General features: G+C 32.6%; 1 protein-coding gene across 8 annotated transcripts in view; it reads left to right on the plus strand.

The window, feature by feature from the left end:
* Window positions 1-25,143, plus strand: part of Ssadh (succinic semialdehyde dehydrogenase) — a 275,075-nt gene that overhangs the window by 112,144 nt on the left and 137,788 nt on the right. For 5 of the 8 annotated variants that reach the window (XR_015038809.1, XM_085808726.1, XM_085808725.1 and 2 more), the window contains one exon: window positions 3,135-3,238. Coding sequence is in view for 7 of the 8 variants with exons in the window: in XM_085808726.1 (XP_085664852.1) it covers window positions 3,203-3,238 (36 nt within the window). In the remaining variant the exon portion in view is untranslated. Of the gene's footprint in view, window positions 1-621; window positions 710-734; window positions 754-3,134; window positions 3,239-25,143 lie in introns of those variants that run through there. The other 3 variants (XM_085808722.1, XM_085808724.1, XM_085808723.1) reach the window with 2 other exon arrangements.

Raw genomic sequence — 25,143 nt, forward strand, 5'->3', positions numbered from 1 at the left:
CTTACTCCTTATGACTGATAATAGGGGTACAGTGAAGAATAATGAAAAAGTGGCTTTGGTTACTTATTTCACTATATTCAAAAAATTCTTAGTTTTACGTTGCATTATATTGATCATCATTTAATGTAATATATGATTCTTTTGAAAGAAAGGGTACAGACACAAGTCATAACTACATTATAATTACCCAAAAGTTCTGCTAAGTATCCTCCAGTAATGATAACAGTATTTTGATATAGTTTGTTTTGAATACAGCAAAGCACAAGTTGGTAAAATTGCTGTATTAAAATCAGTGGAATTATCTTCTTAATGCATGTTTATCTTACCAATGTGTGCATGATTCTGTTTGTAGCCAACATCACATTTTGTTATATGTTTTATTTCATTGCTTTTTTTCAGTATGTGTATGTTGTTTATCTCTTAAGTCTAATAAGGTAATTTAAAAATTTAGCACCAGGTTAATTTTTTTGTCCTACATATAAATTATGCTGGTGTGTGATCATGATTAATTCTAATATATATTTATCTGTTTATTATAGTTTTTGCTAAACTTTATAACAAGAATCAACCTTCATATTCATTTTATTCTCAATTCTGTCATTCTTATTTATGTATTTTTAGAAAATGAAATAAGGTATTTTTCAAAATGCAGCGAAACCTCCCTAAGATGAACAGCCAGAATTCCAAGTGATTTTGCTCTGATGTGGGGGTACGCTGTGACATTTATTAATGTTATAGAAATATTGGTCAGAGGTATATACCATGATAGACTTTAGAGTAATTATGTTTTGTACAAGCATCCTGTTATATTTCGATATAATAAATAAACAGCAGTTTATTTGAAGAAACAATGACAGCTAAGTGTGTCATAAAAGGGATAATAAAACTCTGAAGATCCAGTAGCATTTTTAGGAGAACAAGTAGTGCATTACCTGCATGATGTTCCATGAATAATATTGAATAATACATTGTTATTTCCAATTAATTGATTAATATTTATTATTATTTTTTAATATAGAAAAGTTTAACTTGTTCTAAAATGAATGTTATTAAAGTAAGTTTAGGCATGTTTGAAGCAGTAGATAAGGAATTTGGCTGATCTTTGGAATATGGTAACTGGTAGTTTGGCGACATTTTGGAGGCGATAAAGGTTACTACCTAGGACTTTGGTAATAATGTGAGAAGTACTCAGTTCCGATTACACATTATTTTGTGTGAGGAAAATGAGAGATCATGAGATATGTCATGTGACATTAATGGACGAATTACAGTTCTTTAATCGGAAAAGGGGGGGAATTTAGAAAACTGTAGTACTATATTATTTTGTATTAAGCTTCATTGTGTGTTGTGTGAAATAGTGGAAGTGTGCGTGCCACGAAATGAAGATTGCGTAATGAAGATTAGGTAAGTTAGTATTTTTAATCATTTGAGGATATTATTTTTATGCATTGTTCTAAATGTAAGGAGTAAATAAATTAATATGATATTATTGGAAAATTGTTATTAGCAATGATTTAGTTTAAAGTAATTAGGATTGTAATCTAATTTTTATTAATTTAATGTATGTGCTTATTTATATTTTAAATAGTGTTTTTTAATTTAATTATATTTTAATTTAATGATCGTGATTTTGTGAGTTATATGTTTGTAGTATTTTGGAATACATTTGAGTAGAATACGTTGAGTATTTTCATGCATTTTCGTGAAATTTTTCTAATTTATGAGAAAAAAGCAGTGTACATGGATATAGTGAAGAGTGTGCGCAGTGCCATTTTTGTGCAATTCTGGGATTTTTTTTAAGTAAAAATAAGTCGACGTGTACATGGTTTAGTGATATTTTAATTAAATGATAGTTATTTTGTGAATTTTATGTTTGTAGGAATTTGGTATACGTTTCAATTGAAGTATTTGGATTACGTGCATGGAAGTAATTTAAATATTTGACACTAAGTATTTGTAACCATTTGTTATGTTTGCGGTATGAATTCGTTGGTGACGTTTATAATATAATACATAATTTAGAGGTAAAAGTTTTTGGATATTTTATTTATTTTATACGGGGAAATGTTCATCCTTGGAAAGGGTATATACTTTTTCACGATCAGGTATTTTCAAATATGTGCTTTTTACCGAGTTTAAAGATTCACAGAATTTTTTTGCATTTTCGTGCAAATTTTTGTAATTTATGAGAAAATAGCAGTGTATATAGATAAAGTTAAGAGTGTGTGCAATGCCATTTTTGTGCAATTCTGGGATGTTTTTTTAAGTAAAAATAAGTAGACGTTTAAAGGGTTTATGTGTATGTGCTATTCTGAAAAACGCGCAAGGAGTTTGCGATTGTGCACTTTTTCCCAATTTTGCAGTTAATATTTGTCATGATTAAGCAGTTTTGTTACATAAAATTTCTAGCATAAGTGTAATTCGGCTAGTAGATTGTTGGAAAAAGTGTTCAGTAAATAAAAAGAAAAGAAACATATCTTTACTTCGTGAAGACAAAATGGCGGAAAAAAAAAATGGAGGGTTGCTGTAGCAGAGTTGGTCGCCAAATTTTCGCCACAAAATCGCCAAGTTACCATAATTCAAAGATGAACCAGGAATTTTGCTATCAGAAAGTGAATAACTTCAACACAAAGGTTTTTTAGAAAATTCTGTCATGTAATTGATGAAGATGATAGTAAAATGAATTTATAAATTGGAAGTAGTAATAATGTATATTATTAATGTTATTAGAATTTTAATTTTATAGTTATATACATTTTAAATATTATAAGATTTTCAGTGTTTACTTTGGAAGTATTAGCCAAATACATTATAAATGTTGTAAGGACTGGTAGATATTTTTTCTTTTAACTTTTGGCTGTTTGGCTTATTTTTCTGCTTCTATTATCATATGTTAGAAAAAAATGACTATCACGGTAAAAAGAGTTTTTATTTAGGTCTATGATTTTGGAAAAATAATTTGCAATTTCATAGTCATTAATTTTAAAATGGTTACAGTAGCAAGTTTAATATCTGTATTTTGATAAAGGCAAAATTTGGTAACATGTGTAAGTATTAAACTTTTATGTGTAACAAATTTTGAATTTTTGTTTTAATTTTCTTGAAAATTAAATTTGGTATATTTTATTTTACAGGATCTGTAATTCATTCATACCAGATCATTTACAGGATCATACCAGATTAATTATTTATTGGAATTAAAATGTGGTTTGCTTTGACATTGGGTTATGTTGCTAAAGTGAGTATTTATAGAATTTTAAGTTATTTAAGTATTTTATGAAATATCATATAATTTTATATTATTATTGAATACTGAGACTAAACAACTTATTAAATTATTACCTAGAAAATTATTATCTAGGAGAAATAACTCTTAGCTTTTTATTACTTTATTATGGATAATACTTTGCTATATGTATTTTTGATTGCTAAGAATTTTTAATTACTAGAATAAAGATCTGGAAAATTTTGGAAGCTTATTCAGTAAATAGCGTTATTTCGAGAACAGGGTACCCCTTGTCAATATAAAAAAGATTTTTCTAAGCTAATACACCAAGGCCACAAACTGATTTAAAAAAGGTGGCTCATTGACAATTTCATGAAGGAGCAAGAGTTGAATACAATTTCAGCTGTAAGAGGTAGGAATTGAAAATGAAACAGATATAAATTAAAACTTGCATTTACGATCATCCATGGTTTCTAAATAATTTTAAGTAGACACTGAAAATTATATACTTCTTGCATCACATCAGTTCAGTGAAATATAAATCAAATAAATTTAAACTTGTTATTATAATGATTTCTTGTCATTCTAATAAACTAAGTATTCATTCTTTGAAGATATTTAACCTTCTAAAGTAATTATTCAATTATCTCTATTCCATTCAAGGACACATCTTAATTTTATGAATGACTAAAATCTAAAAATCAATTAACCTCTTGTATTGAGTTTCTAAATGCTAGTGCAACTAAATGTCATGATGATGTGGGCAGTTTTCACTTTTATTAAAAATTTAATCTGGATACTTTTCTAGATTTACTCTAAAAGATCAACTTTTTGGATTGAAATACTTAAAGATCTAACTAAAGATCTAAAAAAGATAAACTTTTTTTTTTTTTTTTTGTTGAGTAAAAATTCCTTGCAGCTTTCCTCAAGCTGCGAAGAATTTTTGCTTATGTGTGAAGACAACTTATCAGGTGGCTGCAGAATCTGAAATATTGCTCAATTATTTATTTATGATTCAATCTGAGTTTTTTTAATGCAGTGGTAGAAGGAATAGATTACTTTTGCTCACCAGAATACACATTTGCTTTATATGCCTGCAGACGTGTGACCTAAAGAAAAATCTCGCATTTAATTCTGGTACTTTATTTTTAAACTCTGCAAATTAATGAATGTGGAATTATGGAAAATTAATGGATATGTACAATTATGGAAACTATACATTTATGGAAAATATACTGTATTTGAGCAAATATGGAAGTTATGGAAGACATACTGTACTGAAAAAGTTTTGAATTCAGTTGTAAATGAGCCTGACTGAAAAGTTGCCATCGTGACTAACATCAGAATAAATAAGGGCTACCTGCATTTGGCCTTTTATTACCATTTTAGTGGTTTTAACTTTAACCTCTTAAGTTAAAACCATTAAATATTACCAGAATAGAATATAATTATATATTACCAGAATAGAGGTTATCCCCTATTCTGGAACTATACCTGGAAAACTGTGGAATTTTTTAATCATGAAATTTTTAGTTTTATTACATTAAGCCATTTGGATTGGGGGTTGAAATTAAGACGTATTTTACGTGTGAATTTAATTTTACAGGAATTACAATTTGAGCAGTTAGTTTCCAGAATCTTTTTGCACAGTAGTAACTTTTCTGGAATGTTGAAAAAATAATATATATGTGCCAATCCCAATATTTACATTATGTTAGTTTGGCAACAGTTGTGTTGTCATTTCGTCCCTATCTGGTGTGCATTGCTGTGGTTGCTTGTTTCCATGTATCCTAAATATTCTCAATGTATACTTAATTGTTCAGCCTGGACTATGTCATTTATGTACTCATGAATAATTTAAATTTTAACACATTATCAGCACAGAGCTCGAAAGGAAATGCCATTGCGATCCAGGATTGAAGATCACACCGAAGCCTAACTGCGTCGATCGCTGAAGCCTAACTACGTTGTGAACCTGAAGTGAGCCGGATAACTGACCTTTGACAAAGTAAATAAAAAAATTTTTTTCGTGAATTTAGCTTGATATACGAGGGGTGATCCAAAAAAAAAAAAGTTTACAAGGCAAATGAAAAAGTATTTATTAACAACAGAAACAAGATACAAATGGGAATCAAGAGAAACATTTGGCCTTCTTTTTCACATAGTCGCCAAACCTGTTTAGGCATTTGTCAGCATGTTCGACCAACTTGTTTATCCCGTCTTGGTAGTAATCAGGGCCCTGCTCATTGAGCCATATCTCGCTAGCTGTTTTCACTGCATCGTCTGAGGTGAACCGTGTTCAGGATAAGTATCACTTCAACGCCGGAAAAATGAAATAGTCACTTGGAGCAAATCGGGGCTGTATGGGGGGTGATTCCAGACTTCCCACTTGAACCTTTGCAGCAATTCCTGAGTCTGGCAAGTTGTATGGGGCCTGGCATTTCATGCAGAAGAGTGACGCCTTTGCTCAGTAATCCAGGCCGTTTGCGTTGGATGGCTTTACGCAATTTTGTTAAGGTGGCACAATAACGATTGGCCTTAATGGTATGGCCCCGCTCCAAATACTTGATTAGGATAACACCAGTCGTATCCCAGAAAACGGTTGCCATCACTTTACCGGCAGAGGGTGTGACCTGAAACTTCTTCTTCGTCGGTGATCCAGCTTGTTTCCACTCCATCGTGGCTCTTTTGGATGTGGGGGTGAAGTGATGAAGCCATGTTTCATCACCGGTAATGATGCGATCAATGAAGTGTTGGCCGTCTGAATGGTATCGCTGAAGAAATGTGAGGCTGCATATCATTCGAGTGGCCTTATGCTCCACGGACAACGCACGTGGAACCCAGTGGGCACAAACTTTGGAATATCGCAACTCATCGGTTATGATACGCTGAACGTTACCATAACTCAGGTCCAACTCTGAGGCAATCTCACACATGGTTACTCGTCGATCTCTTTGGATGATTTCTTCAACACATGCCGTGTTGTTATCCGTCCTTGAAGAACTTGGACGGCCGCTTGCTTCCATATTGCGGTTTTCCACATGCTCCCTTCCTGCTTGATAAGAACGACGCCATTTCGCTACCTGTTGTCTACTCATTGCTTTGTCCCCGTATACCTCAACGATTTGTCTGTGAATTTCGGATGCGGCCACATTCTTGGCGCATAAGAATCAAATTAGAGCTCGCACCTCTATGCGAGACCACTTTTCTAGACATTGTGCCATTACTGTCGCTCTTAAGTGTCTGCGTACTGATGCTACTTACTCGTAGAACCACTTTAGGACAATTAGCGCCATCTGTCAACCACTCTGGGTGGAAATATTCGCTCCACAATTATTACGTTTCAAATGCTTCTGCTTGTAAACTTTTTTTTTGGATCAACCTACGTATTTACTTGAAGAATGATATCTGAAGATTATAAAATGTCAAAACTAAACAGCGACAATTATCACACATAGTGTATCTGTTCGCGTGCCGTGCTAGTGCAGAAAAGATGTTGGGAAGCAGTGGAACCTGGATATGGAATTGAAATGAATGAAGCGGAAGGAAAAAGAATGACAAAGCTCTTACCCTATTATTCCTCATAGTTGAAGATACATTTCTAGGTGATATCGGAGATTATGTTAGAGCCAAAAACACCTGGAGCTGTTAAACCCTCTCTCTGCGCATCCCGCGATTTCCATTGGCAATGTAAGAAGCAGCAAAATTTACGCAACCCGCGATTTATGTGGGGATCAATTTTTGCCATCTATTTAACTGTGCAACCTGCTCTTTCCCTGTTCAAGGTTTCCTTTCAGCTTTTATGTGATGTTTAAGTCCTTATTTAGATGTGGGTTAACAGATGGCATTAGTTGTCCACATTTCTGCCAAATATACAAGAAGCATTTTGCGCATTACAAGAAGCATTTAGCACACACAGTGTAGTATTTTGTTTTTCAGAGCTCAAAGGTGTCTGGCAGGATGTGTTTCACGAGTGATATAACCTATATTCCTGACGATAGTTCTGACACTGATAGTAGTTTTGACTCTGATTTCAAGTATATTGAAGATGGTTATAGCGAAACTGATGAGAATTTCTCGGATTCCTCTGTAGATAGTGATAAATCTGAAAATTCAGTTTCTATTGAAACCGTTCGACAGTGGTGCAAAATTGATATGCAAAATATTACATTATGCAAATATTTTCATTAGTATATATTTTTTACCTTTGTATTTAAAAAAATAAATCATAATTTAACCAATATTAATTTTCAAAATTTTCCTTTTATACCGTTATTCTTCAATTTTTGACAATTTCCTTTTATACCGTTATTCTTCAATTCTTCAATTCTGACAACCTTTTTCTATGATCTAATTCTATATTGAAAAAAAAAAAAAAAAAAAAACTGTTTTACATAAAATTTTTGTATATTTTTAACTCTAAAATATATGTAGATTTGAAATATGTAATTAAAAAATATTCAATTTTTGAACCTATTTTGATAAAAAAAAGTATGCAGTGAGAGGGTTAAAAGAAATGGATACAAAATTCGGTTTGCTTCACGTACTGCAACTTATGAGAGAATTCTTTAACATAAATATGAAGCCAAATGAGTCTGTCCAATCCTATCTAGCAAGATTAATGGACTTGCATAGAAAATTAGCTAATGGTGGATATGCCTTCACAGATAGAGAAGTGGCCCTACTGATGCTATTGGGACTGCCTAGAAGTTATGAATCGCTCATCCTAAGTTTGAGAAAAGATTAATCAAATCTGACAACTACGATTGTGAAACCAAGGCTACTCGTAGAAGAGAAACATATAGTTAGGAATGAAAGTTCAGCCAAAGTGTATCATGAAGAACAAGCTCTCCACACAAAAAGTTTTGCCACCAACCAGAAGAAGCCTGCATTTTTAAAACCCATGAAGAAGTATGCAGCTAAAAGGGGCCAAATGAAGAAGAAACTAACAGAATAAGAAATACTAAATACTTCAGCTGTGGCCAATGGGGGCACATCTCTAAAAATTGTGAAGAAGCCAAATATCAGAACCAAAACAGTGCCAAAACTGCAGTTGACCTCAAGCAAACATTTCACTTCTGGCAAACGAAGAAAAATCAAGGAAAAGTAATCTGTGGATTTTAGACTGGAGCTACCGAGCACATGACCTCCGATAAAAGAAAATTCTCAGACCTTAAGAAGTACACATCTGAAGTTGCTAATTCAGAAAGAATAAAGGTCACTGGAATTGGAAATATTTCATTTTCTATTGGAGAAGAAGATGGAGAAAAAAAGTCACTATTGAAAATGTCCTGTATGTTCCAGAACTAGGAGGAATTCTATTATCCATTGGTAGAATTGAAGAAAGAGGCTTAAAAGTAGAATTTGCTGAAGGAAAGGCCAAAGTGATTGGTAAGAATAGAGACACTCTTCTATCTGGTGAGAAAAAAAGGATGTACATAATCGAAGAAAATATGATAACTGCCTACGTTACGAAAACTGAAAGTGCCGACTACATCGTAGACTTGGTCATCCACATTCTTGTACAACAAAAATTATTATCCCCATCGGTAAAAAACTGAAATCAACAGTATTAGTGATACTTACGTATTAACGCCACCACAGTAGAAGTTGAACTGATGTGCCAATAAAGAGCAATCCTGTTGTTTGCATGCAGTTATCTTTTGGATCCCTTTTTGCCTTGTTTGCCGATTTTTTATGCCTTTTTTTTAGTTTTATGAAAATGCATCTTTGGGATTTGCCAAATACAGAAGAAGATGCAATTTATTTTTTCAGGAGCGAAATATTTTACCAAAAAAAATGAAAATGTACCAATTCGCATGATATGAAACTTTACTTTGGTAAACGTATGTTTTGGAAAATGTAATTTAAGACAGTGTGATCAGCAAGTGGGACTTAGAAAAGACAACTGCTTGAAGGAAGCAGAATTCCATTTTGTTCAGCTTTGAGATTCATATACTGCTAGTGCGAGGAATTGACATCGATTAAATTTTGTGAAAAGGAACCTGATTTATCGGATAAAACTGTTAAAGATCGGAACAATTACATGCGTGAATTATGTGTCTTGGATATGGCGAATAAACCAAGCAAGAAGGTAGGTGGACCAGATTGCACTGTAGAAATTGATGAAAGTTTGTTTACTAAGCATAAAAATATTTGTGGTCAAATATTACCCGAACAGTGGGTGTTTGGTGGTATATGTAGAGAGACAAAAGATTCCTTTGTTGTCACTATTTCTAATAGAACTGGATCTAAACTTCTTAATAAAATTACTGAAAACATTGCAGATGGTAGCACAATTTATTCTGACAGTTGGAAAGGTTACCAAACAAATAGAATAGCAAAAGAAGGATTCCTACATGCTAAAATTAATCATTAATACAATTTTATTGATTCTGATACAGGAGTTCATACACAAACAATTGAGAGAATGTGGTGCAGCGCTCAATGGAGAAATGAGATACAGAGGTACAGCGAGACATCATTTAGAATCTTATTTAGTAGAGTTCATATGTCGACATATCAGATCAAAGAAAATAGAGACTGTTTGGAATCAATGTTAAACTCTATATTGGCTCATTTTCCACCGAAATCCGATTGCCTACTTTGATTTTATATAAAGTGTTTTGATTTTAAATAAAGTGTTTTAATTTATGATTTGACGCAGAAATTTTAGGTCTAGATTGGTGGCACTTAAAAACCGCCGAATCTGCAGCTGAGGTGGCGTTAATACATAAGTACCATATTAGTAAATGCACCTTGTAATGTCTGTATCCAGGGAAAAATGAAAAGGAAGAATTTTCCAAAGGCAGCTAGTACAAAAGCTAAAGACATCCTAGAAGTTATACATTCAGTTGTTTTTGGTAAAATTTCTCCCCCTTCCTTTGGAGGCTCAAATTACTTTGTGACTTTCACGGAAGAATTTTCTCACCATACCACAGCATTCTCTATGAAAGCCAAAAGTGAAGTACTAGAAAAATTTTAGGAGTACTATTGCATATTAGAAAATCTCCAAAACAGAAAAATCAAATACCTCGCTGTGCATGGGATCCAAAGACAACTGTGCCTGATACACCCCAACAAAATGGCTTGGCAGAAAGACTGAACCAAACATTGGTAAACACGATAAGATGCTTTCTTATCGAGTCCGGAGCAGATCACAGGTTTTGTACTGAAGCAGTGGCCACTGCGGCCTATCTCCACAACAAGCACCCATCTATGGCAATTGATTGCGATATTCCAGAGGATTGGTCAGGGTCTGGAAGTAAAACAGACCACCTCAGACTTTTTGGATGCAGACCCTGGAGCCATGTTTGCTCACACTCAAGAGTAAGCAAGCTTGATCCCAATGGTACAGAATGTGTTTTTGTGGGATATCCTAAAGGAGTTAAGGGCTACAATTTGTATGATCCGAAGAAGAAACATTCTTTTTATCAGCAGAGATGTCATTTTTGAAGAAAAGGTTTTCTCCTTAAAACTAAGGAAGTGTGACAGTCCTGCAGAAGGAGCTCAATATTCCTAGCCAAGAACCATCTTACTTTGGTTCTTGGCTAGGAATATTGAGCATACATTTACTTCTGAAAGAAGTAAGCACATTGATATTAAATTTCATTTTCTGAGAGAGCTAGTGAAAGAAAATGTGTTTGTATTTGATCATGTGCCATCCATCGACAATGTCACTGATCTCCTAACTAAGCAGACATCGAAAAAACTTTTATGTGACATGAACTATGCCAGGACTTGCATGTAAAAATGATCCCCTTTGAAGTATATGACTGAACATAAACCATTAAGGTTGTAGAGACTTGACTTAAAACTCCATTTTGGCAAGAAACTTCATGCTGCCATATTTTTGTTTACATTTCGAGCTTTAAGCCTAAAATGTCTCCAAAAACACGGTTTTCGCACATGCAAAAAACTACGTTTTGAACACATGATTTAAGCTAAAAATCCAAAACAAAAACAAAAAATTTAGGTAGCAAAAACGTAAAGTTTCTAACCAAAAATATTTGACAAGAATCCATGTACACAGCGACATGTTTTAACTTAAAAAAGCATCTACGAATGGCACACTGTAGGCAACGAACGAATCTACGAACTACGCACACCTCGCTTCAATAAATTAACATAACAACAATAAATTTCAAAAAATACCATGTACACAGCGTTCTGTTTCAACTTAAAAAAACATCTACGAATTGCACAATCTACACTTAAAAACAAATCAAGAAAATAAACTAAAATAAATTTCAGACAATTAAAAAAAACAACAATAAAAACAGAAATTCATACAAAAAACAATGAATATAACATTCTACAAAATAAAAACAATAAAATAAGATGCACTTACCATAATGAAAGCTTCTTTTAAAAGCAGAAATATCTTTCCCCCCTATCTTCTCAGATACAGAGCATACAAAGTCCAAAATACATTCTTTAATAAAATTTCGCCAGCCACACAACGTCTGTGAAGAAAACTTCCAAGATTTTGCTATATCACATGCCTTCCTACGATTCAAAATTTCGAAAGTAACAATAAAAACTTCCTCCAACGTTAACTTGCTACACGAAAACCAAGATCCAAACCTTAAACTCTGCTGAGACCCACATACTTTATTAGCAACAATTTTACTGCAAACCCACACAAGTCTATCAGAAACACCATTTTTCGTCTGAATTCTCATATCAGCTCCGCATTTCGGACACGTCAAACTCCGTTTTAAAAGTCCCGACTCCCACAGAAATTCCAAAAATACACTACGACCCCATAAATACATCCGTGAACAAAAGACTCGTTAACAACTGCAACATCATACCTTTTCATACTAAATTTACTCTGCACACAATCTAAAATACGCGGCTGAAACCTTCCCACCACGTCTTTCATCGCAACATAGGCCATTTCAAAAACACACGCGACACAAACCAACTAGTAATTAAACTACTCCACCAAAAGATTTTTCAACGTTGACATGGTTGTCATACAACACGCAGTTGTGCCAAAACCCAGTGCAAAACACATATCGCCACATTTGGTGAAATTAGAGCGTTTATCAGAGTTGTACCTATTTATATAACAGCCAGACACACTATCCAGAAAATTCATACTATGGTTCACAAATAAATAAAATCACAAATCCCTACTTCTATCATGCACAGCCACTAAAAATAATCTCCCAGACCCTCTTTCCACACCTCCAAATACCCACTGTCCCTCAACAGGATGGCCACGATGGTATTTCCTTTTGCCGAACTTCAATTCAACAACTTCCACCATTTTATCTTTTCCGCCTATCTTCTCAGACACAGAGCATGACGCGAACCAGCGAGCTCCAGCGAAAGATTTTTCAACGTCAACAGGGTTGCCATACAACACGCAATCACGCCAAAAACCAGCGCAGAACACATTTCGCCTCATTTGGTGAAATTAGGGCGTATATCAGAGTTGTACCAAGCCTAGACACAAGTTTTTTAAAATTATGTCTATGTAAACATTGTGTTTCCTAGTATAACTTAATATGTGTTCATTTAATGATACAATTCATAAGTAGAGGTCAATAGTGTTTACGCATGTAATAGCAGCTACATTGTTCTTCTGTAAATGTGTACAAGCACAGCGTGATTTTTTATGGAAGTATGTAAATATCTTACACATAATGTGACTGGCAAGAGGGCGTGTTAAAAATTAATATATATGTGTCAATCCCAATATTTACATTATGTTAGTTTGGCATCAGTGGTGTTGTTTTCGTTTCGTCCTTATCTGGTGTGCATTGCTGTGGTTGTTTGTTTCCATGTAACCTAAATATTCTCAGTGTATACTTAATTGTTCAACCTGGACTATGCCATTTATTTACTCATGAATAATTTAAATTCTAACATGGAATGTGTGTATGCTTAGTTAAACTTCATTATTTAAAGAACAGTTTTTGAAGTTTAATTCCTTACACTTGTATGTGTCGCAACTATTAAATGCAGTTGTAGGTTTATGAAGTGGTTGCTTTAAATGGATTTTTGAGGGCATTCTAAGAGGTAGATTAATTATCTAAACCCCAAATATTAATATTTGAAAACAAAATAATTAATGTGTGGAGACCACTTGGAATGTAAGGTACTTCAAGATTGCAACTTTTTCAATACCAAAAATTTGCCTCTAATTGCACATGCAGATAGTATTTACCATTTTGTGTAATCAACTCTTCCAGGTGACAGGTGTCAAATTGTTGAATGAGCCCTAGTTAAGACTCCAAATAATAGTGAGCCATAACCCTGTGCTTTTTTTCCCCAGATCCCCATAAGATGGAAATGAAAAATAATAAGCATATTGAATTAGGAATGAGAAACTGACAAAACATTTGCTAACTGAAAAAATATACATGCTCATGTGAAATGTAAACTGTGTGCACATGTGCAGATCAGTAACCACAGACACTGAAGGAATTGCTGTATTTTATTGGTAACTGTCTGTTTCTTGCCAAAGCTGAAAAGTTTTTTTCCCCCCTAATGGCAGATTGTGAACAGTTACAGAGTAATCTATACAAGGTTCATTAATCTATACAAGGTCAGATGTGGTGGTCTCTTTATTATGGAGGCACCTAATAGGTGGGCCACCATCGCTTCCTATGAAGGGACGGACAGTTACAACCATGCCTTCTCCGGGATTCGAACCCAGGCCCTTTGGTATCACAGTCAGGCTTCCCTAACCACCGTACCATCTGGGCGGTAACCACAGACACTGAATGAATTGCTTTATTTTATTGGTAACTGTCTGTTTCTTGGCAAAGCTGAAATGTACAGGTTCCCATTTCCTGTCAGGGCTGCCATATACCGACACTTTAACTATACAATCAGATATCAGGAATCTCTGGAACTATACAGGCATCCCCTCACACTGAGAATCTCTGAGGAGTTGATTTACTCATCTTGACAGTTAGGATTAAAAATTTTGTACTGGTTAATAGCAAGGAGAGAATGGTATGACACTGTTAGATTCCGCCAACTGGCATGCTGTTGATTGAGCTTATTTGGACAACCTTATGTGCTTTGCCAAAATTGAATAACCCCATCTGATCTTAAAATTTAGCTTCGGAAAAAAAATGCAATTTTGTGAATTTTTTTTGAACAAAACCCTAAAGTAAATATTAGAAATTTTTCACAAACATTTTGTTATAAAATCAATTAGTTTAATTTTTACATTGAATGTAGAGATCTGCAGTAAGGGATAATATTAAGATAATTAAAAAATGATTCTTTAAGTAATCTTGAATTAAAGAAATATGTTTCCATAGTAGATTGAAACTTGTCTTGATGTTTGCCATATAGCTAAAACAATTTTTTGCATTGTGTTGCGTAGGGATATTTTATCACAGGAATATGTTAGACTTTTAACTTTTTTTACTACACTTAAAAAAAAAAAAAATAATAATAATAAAAAGCTTTTATAAAATAAGCTTTAATTTAAAACTCATAAAATCTTTAATGAACTAAAAGGAGGAAAATCATTTATCATATAGTTTAGTAGAAACAAGAGATTAAATAATTCTTTTTACAAATTTGATACAGTACAAAGTCCGTAATCTGGACGTCCATTATCCGGAATGATCTATAATCCGGACCTCAAAGCCACAAACTTTATGCATGTGCCCGTTGAAAGGAATGTTTAATAAAGTAAACAAATAAATATTAAGCTTTTTCTTTGTAAAATTTGATACCCTTTAGATCATAATTGCTCTTTATTTCATAAATTACAGTTTCATATTTTTAATCGTGTAATTTCTGCATGCCATTTTACCAGATTTAAATTGATGATCTATAATACTTAAAAACCCTTAATACGGAATCGCCAAAGTCCCGACGAGTCTGGATTACAGACTTTGTTCTGTATACAATTTTATATCATGAGCAATAAAAGCATGGTCTCTTGTTCCCATTAAACTATGTGATAAGTTAGTTTTCTCCTTTTAATTCTTTAACCCTCCAAAGGTTTTGAAAGAGATAAGGTATTGTTTTGTAAAGCATTAGCAGCTTTGTCAACAAAGCTTTTGAAAATCGTAGAACGTTTCTTTCTCAGAATCCCCCTACACATGCGGAGAATCATCCAGATGAACTGATTAGTATCGGCTATAAAAGTATCAGTCACTGTCAGAACTTTGTCCTTCGGGAGTTTTCAAGAAGTAGATTGCTTCGAAAGTGATCTGACTTGTAACAGTAATTGTTCGGTTTATTTTATAGATTTTGTTACGAAACGAAAATTTTAAGGGAAATTGAAAATCAAGACTTTAAAAGAAAAAAAATTATAAATGCTTAATTTTTTTTCCGTTCATAAACCTGCATTTTTGTGTATGTATACATGTGTGTGTGTGTGTGTGTGCTTGTTTATATACAGTACAAAGTCTGTAATCCGGATTAGGGGTTTTTCCGGATTATAGATCATCAATTTAAATCTGGTGAGATGACATGCAGAATTGTACAATTAAAAATATGAAACCGTAATTTATGAAATAAAGAGCAATTATGATATGTAGGGTATCAAAATTTAAAAAAAAAAGCTTAATATTTATTTGTTTACTTTATTAAACATTTCTTTCATTGTAAGTTGTTCAAGTTGCCTCGCTTTTTGTGCTAATACTTTCTCTTTAATTCTATAAGCAGACATTATTTCTTGTTCAGTTACAAAGTTCAACTGTTCAAGTCCTGTAATTGCTGTGTCGAGAATACTGACTAACTTCTCAATCGAAATTTTTTCATTTTCAGTAACCTCTCTGTCACTTTCTTCACTATTGGAAGCGGTATTTTCTGTATCTAGAACCATACTACAGATTTCGCTGTCCGTTAATTGATTGATGATTGGGGCATTGTCGTCACAATGAAAAACTTCTGTTATATCATCTTCATTTATTACCGCTTCTCCACATTTCTTTACAAGATACCATAACTGGAAAATTTCACCTTTAGTTTGCGATGTCCGAAAACCTTCAAATTCACGGCTATCATCTTTATCGTTCTCACCATGAAATATGGTACAAGCATTTTTTAGTGTATCTGGAGACACATCCTCCCACGATCTTTCGCTGCGTCACACAGCAGATTTTATGCTAACAAATTTCAAAAAGTCTTGAATAGGCTTGTCATTGTTCAAGAAATTTAACATAGATTTTAAAAATGCTACTTTATATTTGCATTTTAGCGCGTGCACTATTCCCATAACCATAGGCTGAATGATAGACCTACGATTTGGAGGGAAGAATAATATCGATACATTATCTTTTACTAAAACTTTAAGTGAAATATCCGCCGAACCGTTTTCAACAATCAGGACTATTTTTGAGTCATCAGATAAACCAACCAAATTTATATGTTGCCGAGCCTTGGGTATAAAATGATTTTTAAGCCAATCATTCATCAACGGTTGTGTCATCCATGCTCTTGTATTTGTGCGATATATAATGGGGGAGGGATTGTTACTCCTTTAAATGCTCGAGGTCGTGCATGTTTTCCAATTATGAAAATTTTGCACTTGTGCATTCCTACAGCATTTGCGCACGCTAAAATTGTTAGTCTAAAATTGTTAGGAAAATCTTCTGCAAAATGCTTCAATTTTATAATAAACATGTGCATAATATATACAAAATTTAAGAACAGATTTTATAATTATGTATATTTACAATATCGTTTTTCAAAATTTTAGTTTTTTTTAAACTCCAAAGGTGCACTGGGACAGATGGGCTAATAGTCTCAAAACGGAATTTTATAGCGTTTCACCATAAACGGTGAATCAACTTTTAAATTGTTGCCACCAAATATTATTGTTCTGTATTATGTTTAAAGAAATTAAATAATTAAAAATACATTACCTGGAGCCATCAAATTTTGAATAGTGTAATCCTCCACTCGAATATGCAGACTGGAAACTCGTATTTTTAAGTTTGAATTTGTTTTATTATCTCTTTCATATTTTATAAAAATTTAATGAATTTTTGATTAGAAAACTCAACAATTTCAAAGCAAGCAGTGGTAACACTGTAAGGAATAAAACATTTTTATCGCCAGTGTGCGAGACTGTTTATTGAAAATTTTAAAGATGTGCTGTTTTTAAATATTTTATGATGTTGTTGAACTGGAGTGCTTTAATTACGAAGAACATGGTATTTATTAAATAAAGGTAACACACAAAGCGTCAAAAAAAGTCTCTTTGGACGTAATATAAAATCTGAAAGCTTATTTTAATGTTTTTAAATTTATAATTCATTTTTAAAGTCCAAATGAGCGTTAGTACAGAAAGGCTATTAGTTTCAAAATTGCATTTTGCGTCGAATCACTTTATATGCCCGAATCACTTTTCAAACTGTTGCCACCAAATATTATCGCCCTGTATTTATTTAAAGAAACTAAATAATGAGAATCTATATGAACGTATGTATGTTTTTTGCATTGTGGAAAAACAACATTACCTAGCGTCATCACATAATCCTCCACCCAAACAAGGACACTTTGAAGCCCCCGAATCTGAAATTTGTTTTTATTGTCTATTTCATATTCTGTAAAACTTCAACCTGTGAGAAAGCACGTGGTGTGTATCATATCCCAACCCTACATAAAAGTGGAATATTCCTAACTTGTGAAACTGAAATTCTGTGCTGCTTTCAGTAGCTGAGTTTCTAGTTGTGGTTGACTTTCAGAACCGCTTTTTCTTTGCCTGTGTGTTTCAGAAAAAGATTTATCGGTATTTTGTTGAAACTGGGGTATGACACTGTCTGTGTAAGTGTTTTTCTGACTGAATGTTTAGTTCAGAAATTTTTTTCTAGAGTGTAACAGTAAGTATTTCTACTCGCAAATGATTTTAAAGTACTTGACATTAAATTCTTAAAAATTTCTAACTGCATTATGGTAAAAAGAATGAGTCCCTATGAATTGGAGATGCAATGCATGTGAGATTTATTAGAAATATTTGAAAGCGATGAAGATTGCATTTCGGAAACTGAAGATGAAACTAAGAATATTTTCTACAATGTTTTGGTTTCGAAAAAGATAAAACATTAATTCCTGATGTTCCTAAAAAAGGAAAAACTGTTCTTATGCTTTCAACATTATATAACGATCATATTATAGATGATACTATTGGAGAAAATAAAACGTCAGGAATTATATATAATTAATAATATGACTAAAGGAGTAGTGGATATGGGGAATGAAATGTCTGCCAATTATTCAATTGTCAGAATAACAAGGAGGTGGCCAATGGTAATTTTCTTTCCTGCATGGAATGTTGCTGTGATAAATGCTTGAATTATATTACATTCAACTGCTAATCCACCAACCAAAAACAGAAGTCTGTTTTTGAAGGATTTAGCATTACAATTAATGAAAAAAAAGTATTGAACAAAGATCAGAAATTAATACTTTTCCAAGAAACTGATGTATTGCATGCAAAACAAAAGCAGAAGTTTTGACGAAGAATTAAAACAAATACATGAAATTCGAAACAACTAAGTATGAAAGATGTGATAAATTTTTTTGCCCTCGCACCAAGGACAGAAGATTGTGAATGCAATGTTTAAAATGTGAAAACATTCTGTGCCAAGAACACATGAATGTATTTCGTTCAAAGTGTGAAGAAATCAAATAAGCATGGTGTATTAGAGATGCAATGAAACTTAGAGGCATGATGTTTATTTTTTTATTATTTTCATTTATCTTAATTTTAACTCTAAGATTATTTCAGAAATTAATTTTTTGAAACCCAATTATTATTCACGTATTTATAATACACGAAAACAAAAAAAAAAAAAAAAAAAAAAAAAAAAAAAAGTTTTAAAACTAAATAATACTATTTTTATCATATTTTAAATAGTGGGGTATGTGCTACCCCCACATGCCCACTCTAGTAACTTTTCTTGGTGCGACTTCCGCCGGGTTAAAGGATTTTTGATTAAAAAAAACTGCACAGTTTCAAAGCGAGCAATGACAACACTGTAAGGAATAAAACATTTTTGTCTACAGTTTGCGAGCCTGTGTATTGGAAATTCTAATGATATGCTGTTTCTAAATATTTTTAGCCGAAATGCTTTCGAAACATGTGTCTGTAAATGAAAAAAATTGCCCGTTTGGACCTCATTTTTTTATTTAATTTTTGGGGTACTGAACCCAGTTTTACATAACTTTTCAGCCAAATATTTTGCGCTAGCATTATTTTATTTTTTATAAAACATTTTAGAAAAGTATTTAAAATAAATGGATCTCATATCAAATTAAAGAAAGTGCATTAAGTGTCATAAGAAACACTGAAGCAAGGAGGATGAAAAGTTTTTATATGTCATATTTTTAAACTAATCAAATTAGCTTATTATAAGATAAAGACTGTTATTATAATTTCTTTTGCTATGATTTATTTCTTTTGAAGAATGAAAAGAAATTTGCTTCATACATTTGTAATAAAATGAGTCAAAAACTGTCATTGTGCAGAAGTGTATTTTATTTTTATTTATTTATTTGAAATTGGAACCATGGTTCTGCCAGAACGGTGAAAAAATTGTTTTGTCGTGCAGTCTTTTTGAAGCATGTGTACATTACAACTACTACCTACAACTATTACATTACTACTACTAATGAATCTACTACCAAAATGCACTTTAATTAACGAAAATTGCATATTAATCTAGCGAATACTGTATCTTTTTGTACTCTATCAAGAATACATATTTAGAACTGGGAAAGAAAATTATTAGAATTGAAAGAATTTATGAATTTCACAAATTTTTTGCATTTTGCAAAGTATTTAAGAATTAATAAAGCAATACTGAAATAAAATATGAAAAGATATTAAAACACAAAGTAAATGGTAACAAATGACCCAAGATATAAAAAAAAAATTGCCTTTTTATAATACTTATTTCATCAATTCTTTTTTATTTGTCCCCAAATTGATTTCTTTCTCAATGTATTTTTGCTCCAAAAGTGAATGCCAAATCACACGGTTGGTATCATTGACAGTGATACGAAAAATATTACCACATTTGTATTAATTACTGTGGTTTCTCTATGTATAATGTGGATATGAACCAGTTCCACTTTTAAAGTCCTCAGTTGAAGCTTTTACTGTTCTTAGGCGCAGAGCCATCAAATACACAAGAGTATTAATTACGAGATTAACATCACTGGAAATGTAAGTAAATTATAATAGTAAGCATAGGTTGTTAATGATGCCTATTAAAACATATAATATTATGATAATTATCTCAAAAGTTGATACTCCCACCAATGGCCAAGCAGTAAAATCGCTGAACACGGGTAGTTCGGTTTGAATCCCAGTGAAGAGGCTGCCTGCATGGGTGTTTTCTTGATTTTTCCATTGTGTAACATGTACAGGAGCCATTTCTCTTAGACAGTTCTCCATGAAGGCATCCCTCCTTTGGCAGATAGCACTTGAGCGCTTTGTCAAGTAAACCAAACCAAAAAGAAATATTTCAAATGAAGCGTAGATGTTAAATTTTAAATAGCCCTGTTTTGTTCTTAGGCTGTGAAATTATTTGAGTGGACGTGAAGGAAGGCTACCATAAAAACTGCACATAAAATGTGAAAACTGATTTCAAGAAATACATACATATATTGGCCATTTTAGTGAAACCCCAATCATAAGTATCAACTAATGAATTTAAAAATAAATGGTAGTCAGTACCTAATTTAATATTACTCAACAGTCCTTAGTCGTAAATAACGTCCACTAGCGCCCAAGCAGTAGCGTCACAGAACGCTATTAGTTTGATCTGGAATTGAGTTTTCTCCACGTGTAAAGTGAATATGAGCCAGGTTTCTTTAAAAAGTCTTCCAAGAAGGCATCCCATTCCATACAGAGACAGCCCTCCTTTGTTTTAATTAATTAACCGCAGTCATAAATAACAAATTGTTTTCCGTCCGAAAGTCCTCCGTGAAAGTTAAAGTTGTCTATCTTTATCTGAGCATCTAATTGTGTCATTTCATATCTTGATATAGACAAAGAATCAAAAATTCTTATTCCCTTTTTCAAAATATTTTGCATCACCCAGATTACCATCATATTTTTTCCACCTTCGTATAATGGCTGCGATGATTTTATAAAAAGCTATTTACATTTTTGGGTACTTTTCTGTTTCGCCGGCGCAAATCTCGCCAAGCAGGCTTTATTGGCGACAACATACAGTATGCACATAAAAAATTTTAACAAATGTTAGGTCTGAGAATTTTTTATTTTAAAGGCATAAACATTTTAATATTGTTTAAAATTTTGTAAAAATCCAATAAATAAAGACAATACATTTGTAAAAAGACATTCATTTAAGAATTTACTATGCTTTCATTGTTCAATATCCTGATTCGCTGATTCATATCACGTGACCACAAGTGATCTCATCTCATGTAAACTACGCTACAAAAGTCTAATTCTCTCAGTAATTATCTGCAGGAATTTCAAGTTAAATCCTAATTTGGAATAAAAGTTTAAATGCAAGAATTATTTCAGTTTGTACGAATAGCTTACTCAAAAATTATGTAAAACCGCAGTGCTTTATTTCACTGCTGCATTCTCATTAGAATTGATGGATTTAACCTTTGACTTTGCCTTTTGTATATTTTTGTCTTCGGGTAAGCGGTGTGATTGCATCCTAGTTGAGTTAATTACCGCGAATGGCATTAAATTGAACTATCTGGTAAAAATTTTATGTAATTGTATACCAGTATTGAAAGGAAGTTGTGACTTGTTTTGAAAATGAGGCGTAAAAGGTTACCATTGAGGATAATCCATTTGGCATCAGTTGCACCGTTATTAGTGACTTTATCGCCTGCGCAGGCAAAACGGAAAAGTACCCATTTTTCTTCTACTAACTACTATTTTTCATAAATATTTACTCTTACCTGCTGAGAGTTTTATGTCCCAACCATTTTGATATTTTGGAAATAAACACATCTTCATAACAGTAAAATATTCATAATAAAAAAAAACATTTGGACGTTTTTATTCGATCACAGTTTCAGTAAAATGGAAGTATTTTGCGTATGGTAAAGAAGGCGTCATACGATTTCATTACTTTTCAGTACTTTATTTTATCAATGCCAAAAAGTGATTTAATCAAATACGATATAATTTGCAAATGATTTTCATATCATGCTTAGGAAATTTCTCAGTATTTAGTTGTAGATGAGAAATCAAAAGAGTAAAACGAATTTTTTTCTAAGAAAACGTACCTTGTCCTCTTATTTCAATAATAAAATGTCCATACTTCACATTCACACAACTAAATGAATTTCGATACAAACTTATAAATTATACATTAGTTTAAAATGGAATTACATGATTTGAACTCTTTCAAAAATCTCATTTTTATTTCAGAACAATTATTCAAAATATATATTGAAGTAGCTGTTTTTGTGAACTGTAATTTACTATAATTAAAAAAATACAGTATTTTTAATCAATGCGCACAGCTAAAATAAAAATTATATCAAATGTCTGTGTTTCTACAGTTATTGTAAGATACCTGTTTAAGTATTTATTGTATACTAAAAGAAATTGTTTGTAAATTAGATAATGGTAAATTCTTTAAAAGTTATTCATGGGTTCCATGTAAATTGCATTTACGTTTGCAGAAGAAATTTTGTTTAGCAAATTTTTCACATACACAAAGGTTTCCGTTGAAGGTTTTTCAGTATTTTCTAGTTTTGGCACGAAAATCACCCTCAGGTCAGCTGATGGTACGGCTGGATTTGATGTTTTTATTTATGACCCTCCCATTGTAACATCTTTCTCTAACAATCGCTGTTTCCCCACTATCAATTAAGCTCAACAGGAGGTCGAGGGGAACGACATTTCAGAATATTCCGTCCTCAATGATTTCGAGGCAGAAAATGTAAGGCAGAAAAAATCGTTTGAAATGCTTTTGGATCCATCAAGAGCTGACAAAATATTCCGTGTGGGACGAGTTGGAAAGCCATCTTTCAATACGGAAAAATCCGTTGGTAATGCTGGGAGGGTTAATGATTTTATGAGTTTTAATAAAAACTTATTTTACAGAAACATTTTAAACTTTTTTATTTTCATCTTTTTAGTCCAAATGACACATTATCAACCAAATTATTCAACTAAAAAGGAGTTTTATAACAATGAGTACTCACTCTTTCATTTCCAAGTTAAACAGTTAAAAAAACACCCAGCAAGTTGAGCAAAAAACATAAAATTGTATTATCTTCATCTAAAAGGTTTTTTTCGGCTCTATCCGATAGGCCAGACAGTAAAATTCTGAGAATTTTAGTTTGTTTATTAAACAAAGATAAATGTGAAAAAATTTCATCATTAAATTTTAGAAATATAAATCAAATTTCTAAAAAATCACTGCATATTATTTTGTCATCTGCAGTGTCTGTATGTAAAATTTGATCTAGATAGCGTATCATATAATACTGTGTTTACCCACATAATAGTCTCACTTTTTTTGCCAGTTTTTCATTGTGAAAGTCTAAGTGTGACTATTATGCGGACAAATCTACTACACAATATTGCACACCTAATACTGGTATAAAAAATACATTATAATAAAATTAGAAACTTACCAAATGTTTCCAGATTATGTGCTGTTTATTAAATAGTCTTTTTGTCAATTGCACTCAAAAAAAGAGATATGTTTCTTTTTATGATAATATTTTTATAGATATAAAATTCACAAATAATCATTGTGAAAATTTTGATGAAAAACTCTAATAACGTTGTAGGGATTTATTTTAAATAACCAATTTTATTTAATTTGTTATTTTTTCCTATAAGCCTTCATTCCCTAATTGTCAGTGCCAGAATACTTAAATTTGGTAGCGTGTGTGAAGAAATGCAAATTCCACCTTGAAGAAAGTGTTTAAAAACCGAGGTTCCATTAGGGGAGAGAGAGAGAGTGTTAGACCATTGTCGTCATCTCTGTTGCTTAAGTGTCTGCTCCCCAGAGTTATTGCTGGTTTGCGTGGTTTAATTTCATTTACTTTCTGGCTCTAGTTTTCGATGGGGGTTTAAGAAACAGTAATTATTCTGAGCCCTGTAGCTTAGTTTGACGACTTGTACATATCTTAAATCTTTATTTAGTTCTTTAATTTCAGTTGCTGCCCAAGCAGAGGCGTAGTATGTTAGTGTTGAGCTGATGCATTGTAAAGTTTAAAGAGTTAATAAAGGGTGCTTTGAACCCTTCGTCCGTGCAGTTACTACTCTTACAGTTTTTACGCAAAAGTTACTCTAGTGGACTCTACAATGTAATACATAATTCATAATAAATTACTTTCACTGAAGGTATCAGTATCACTGTTGTAATGTGAGTTGGGGTCTGAAGAATCTGTCATTCCATAAAATGTCATTGTCTCTTCCGTGTAAAGCATTGGAGATGCCTGTCTTTGTAAAAAGTTTTTGAAATTATATCACTTGTTACTGAAATCCAGCTTTCTGATATCTAGGTACACATTAGTTCCAGGGATGGATGATTTACTTTTCCATAGGTAGTTTTTTTCCCTTTGTTCCCACTGGCCATCCAATCTCCATATACTCACCTTATATTGTCTTTAAATGGTCTTTTTAACTGATATTTCCAACGGCTACAGAATCGATGTGAGTCCTACAGGAATCGAGACATCCAGGACAAGATCTGTTTTAATTTCTGAAAGTTCCTTCTTCACATCATCAATAAGATGTCCTTGGAAGCCATCGAGTACCAGCGTGGCTATCTTTTTGAGCAATGCTCTAGACCAGCGATTCTCAACTGGTGGTACGCAAGAGAAAAATACCTGCTGCACAAAGAAACAAAGTATTTTTAGCTATTACATTCAAAAATTAAATACCCCAACATCCTGTTTAAGTTTTATCTCTAACACTTGTAAATTTATGCTGTCTGTGCTTTGTTCAAGGTCAATAGTTGCTC

The sequence above is a fragment of the Stegodyphus dumicola genome, chromosome X1, assembly GCF_044657685.1.
Source record: "Stegodyphus dumicola isolate Sdum_Otavi_A_Nest chromosome X1, ASM4465768v1".
In the NCBI taxonomy this organism is placed as follows: domain Eukaryota; kingdom Metazoa; phylum Arthropoda; class Arachnida; order Araneae; family Eresidae; genus Stegodyphus; species Stegodyphus dumicola.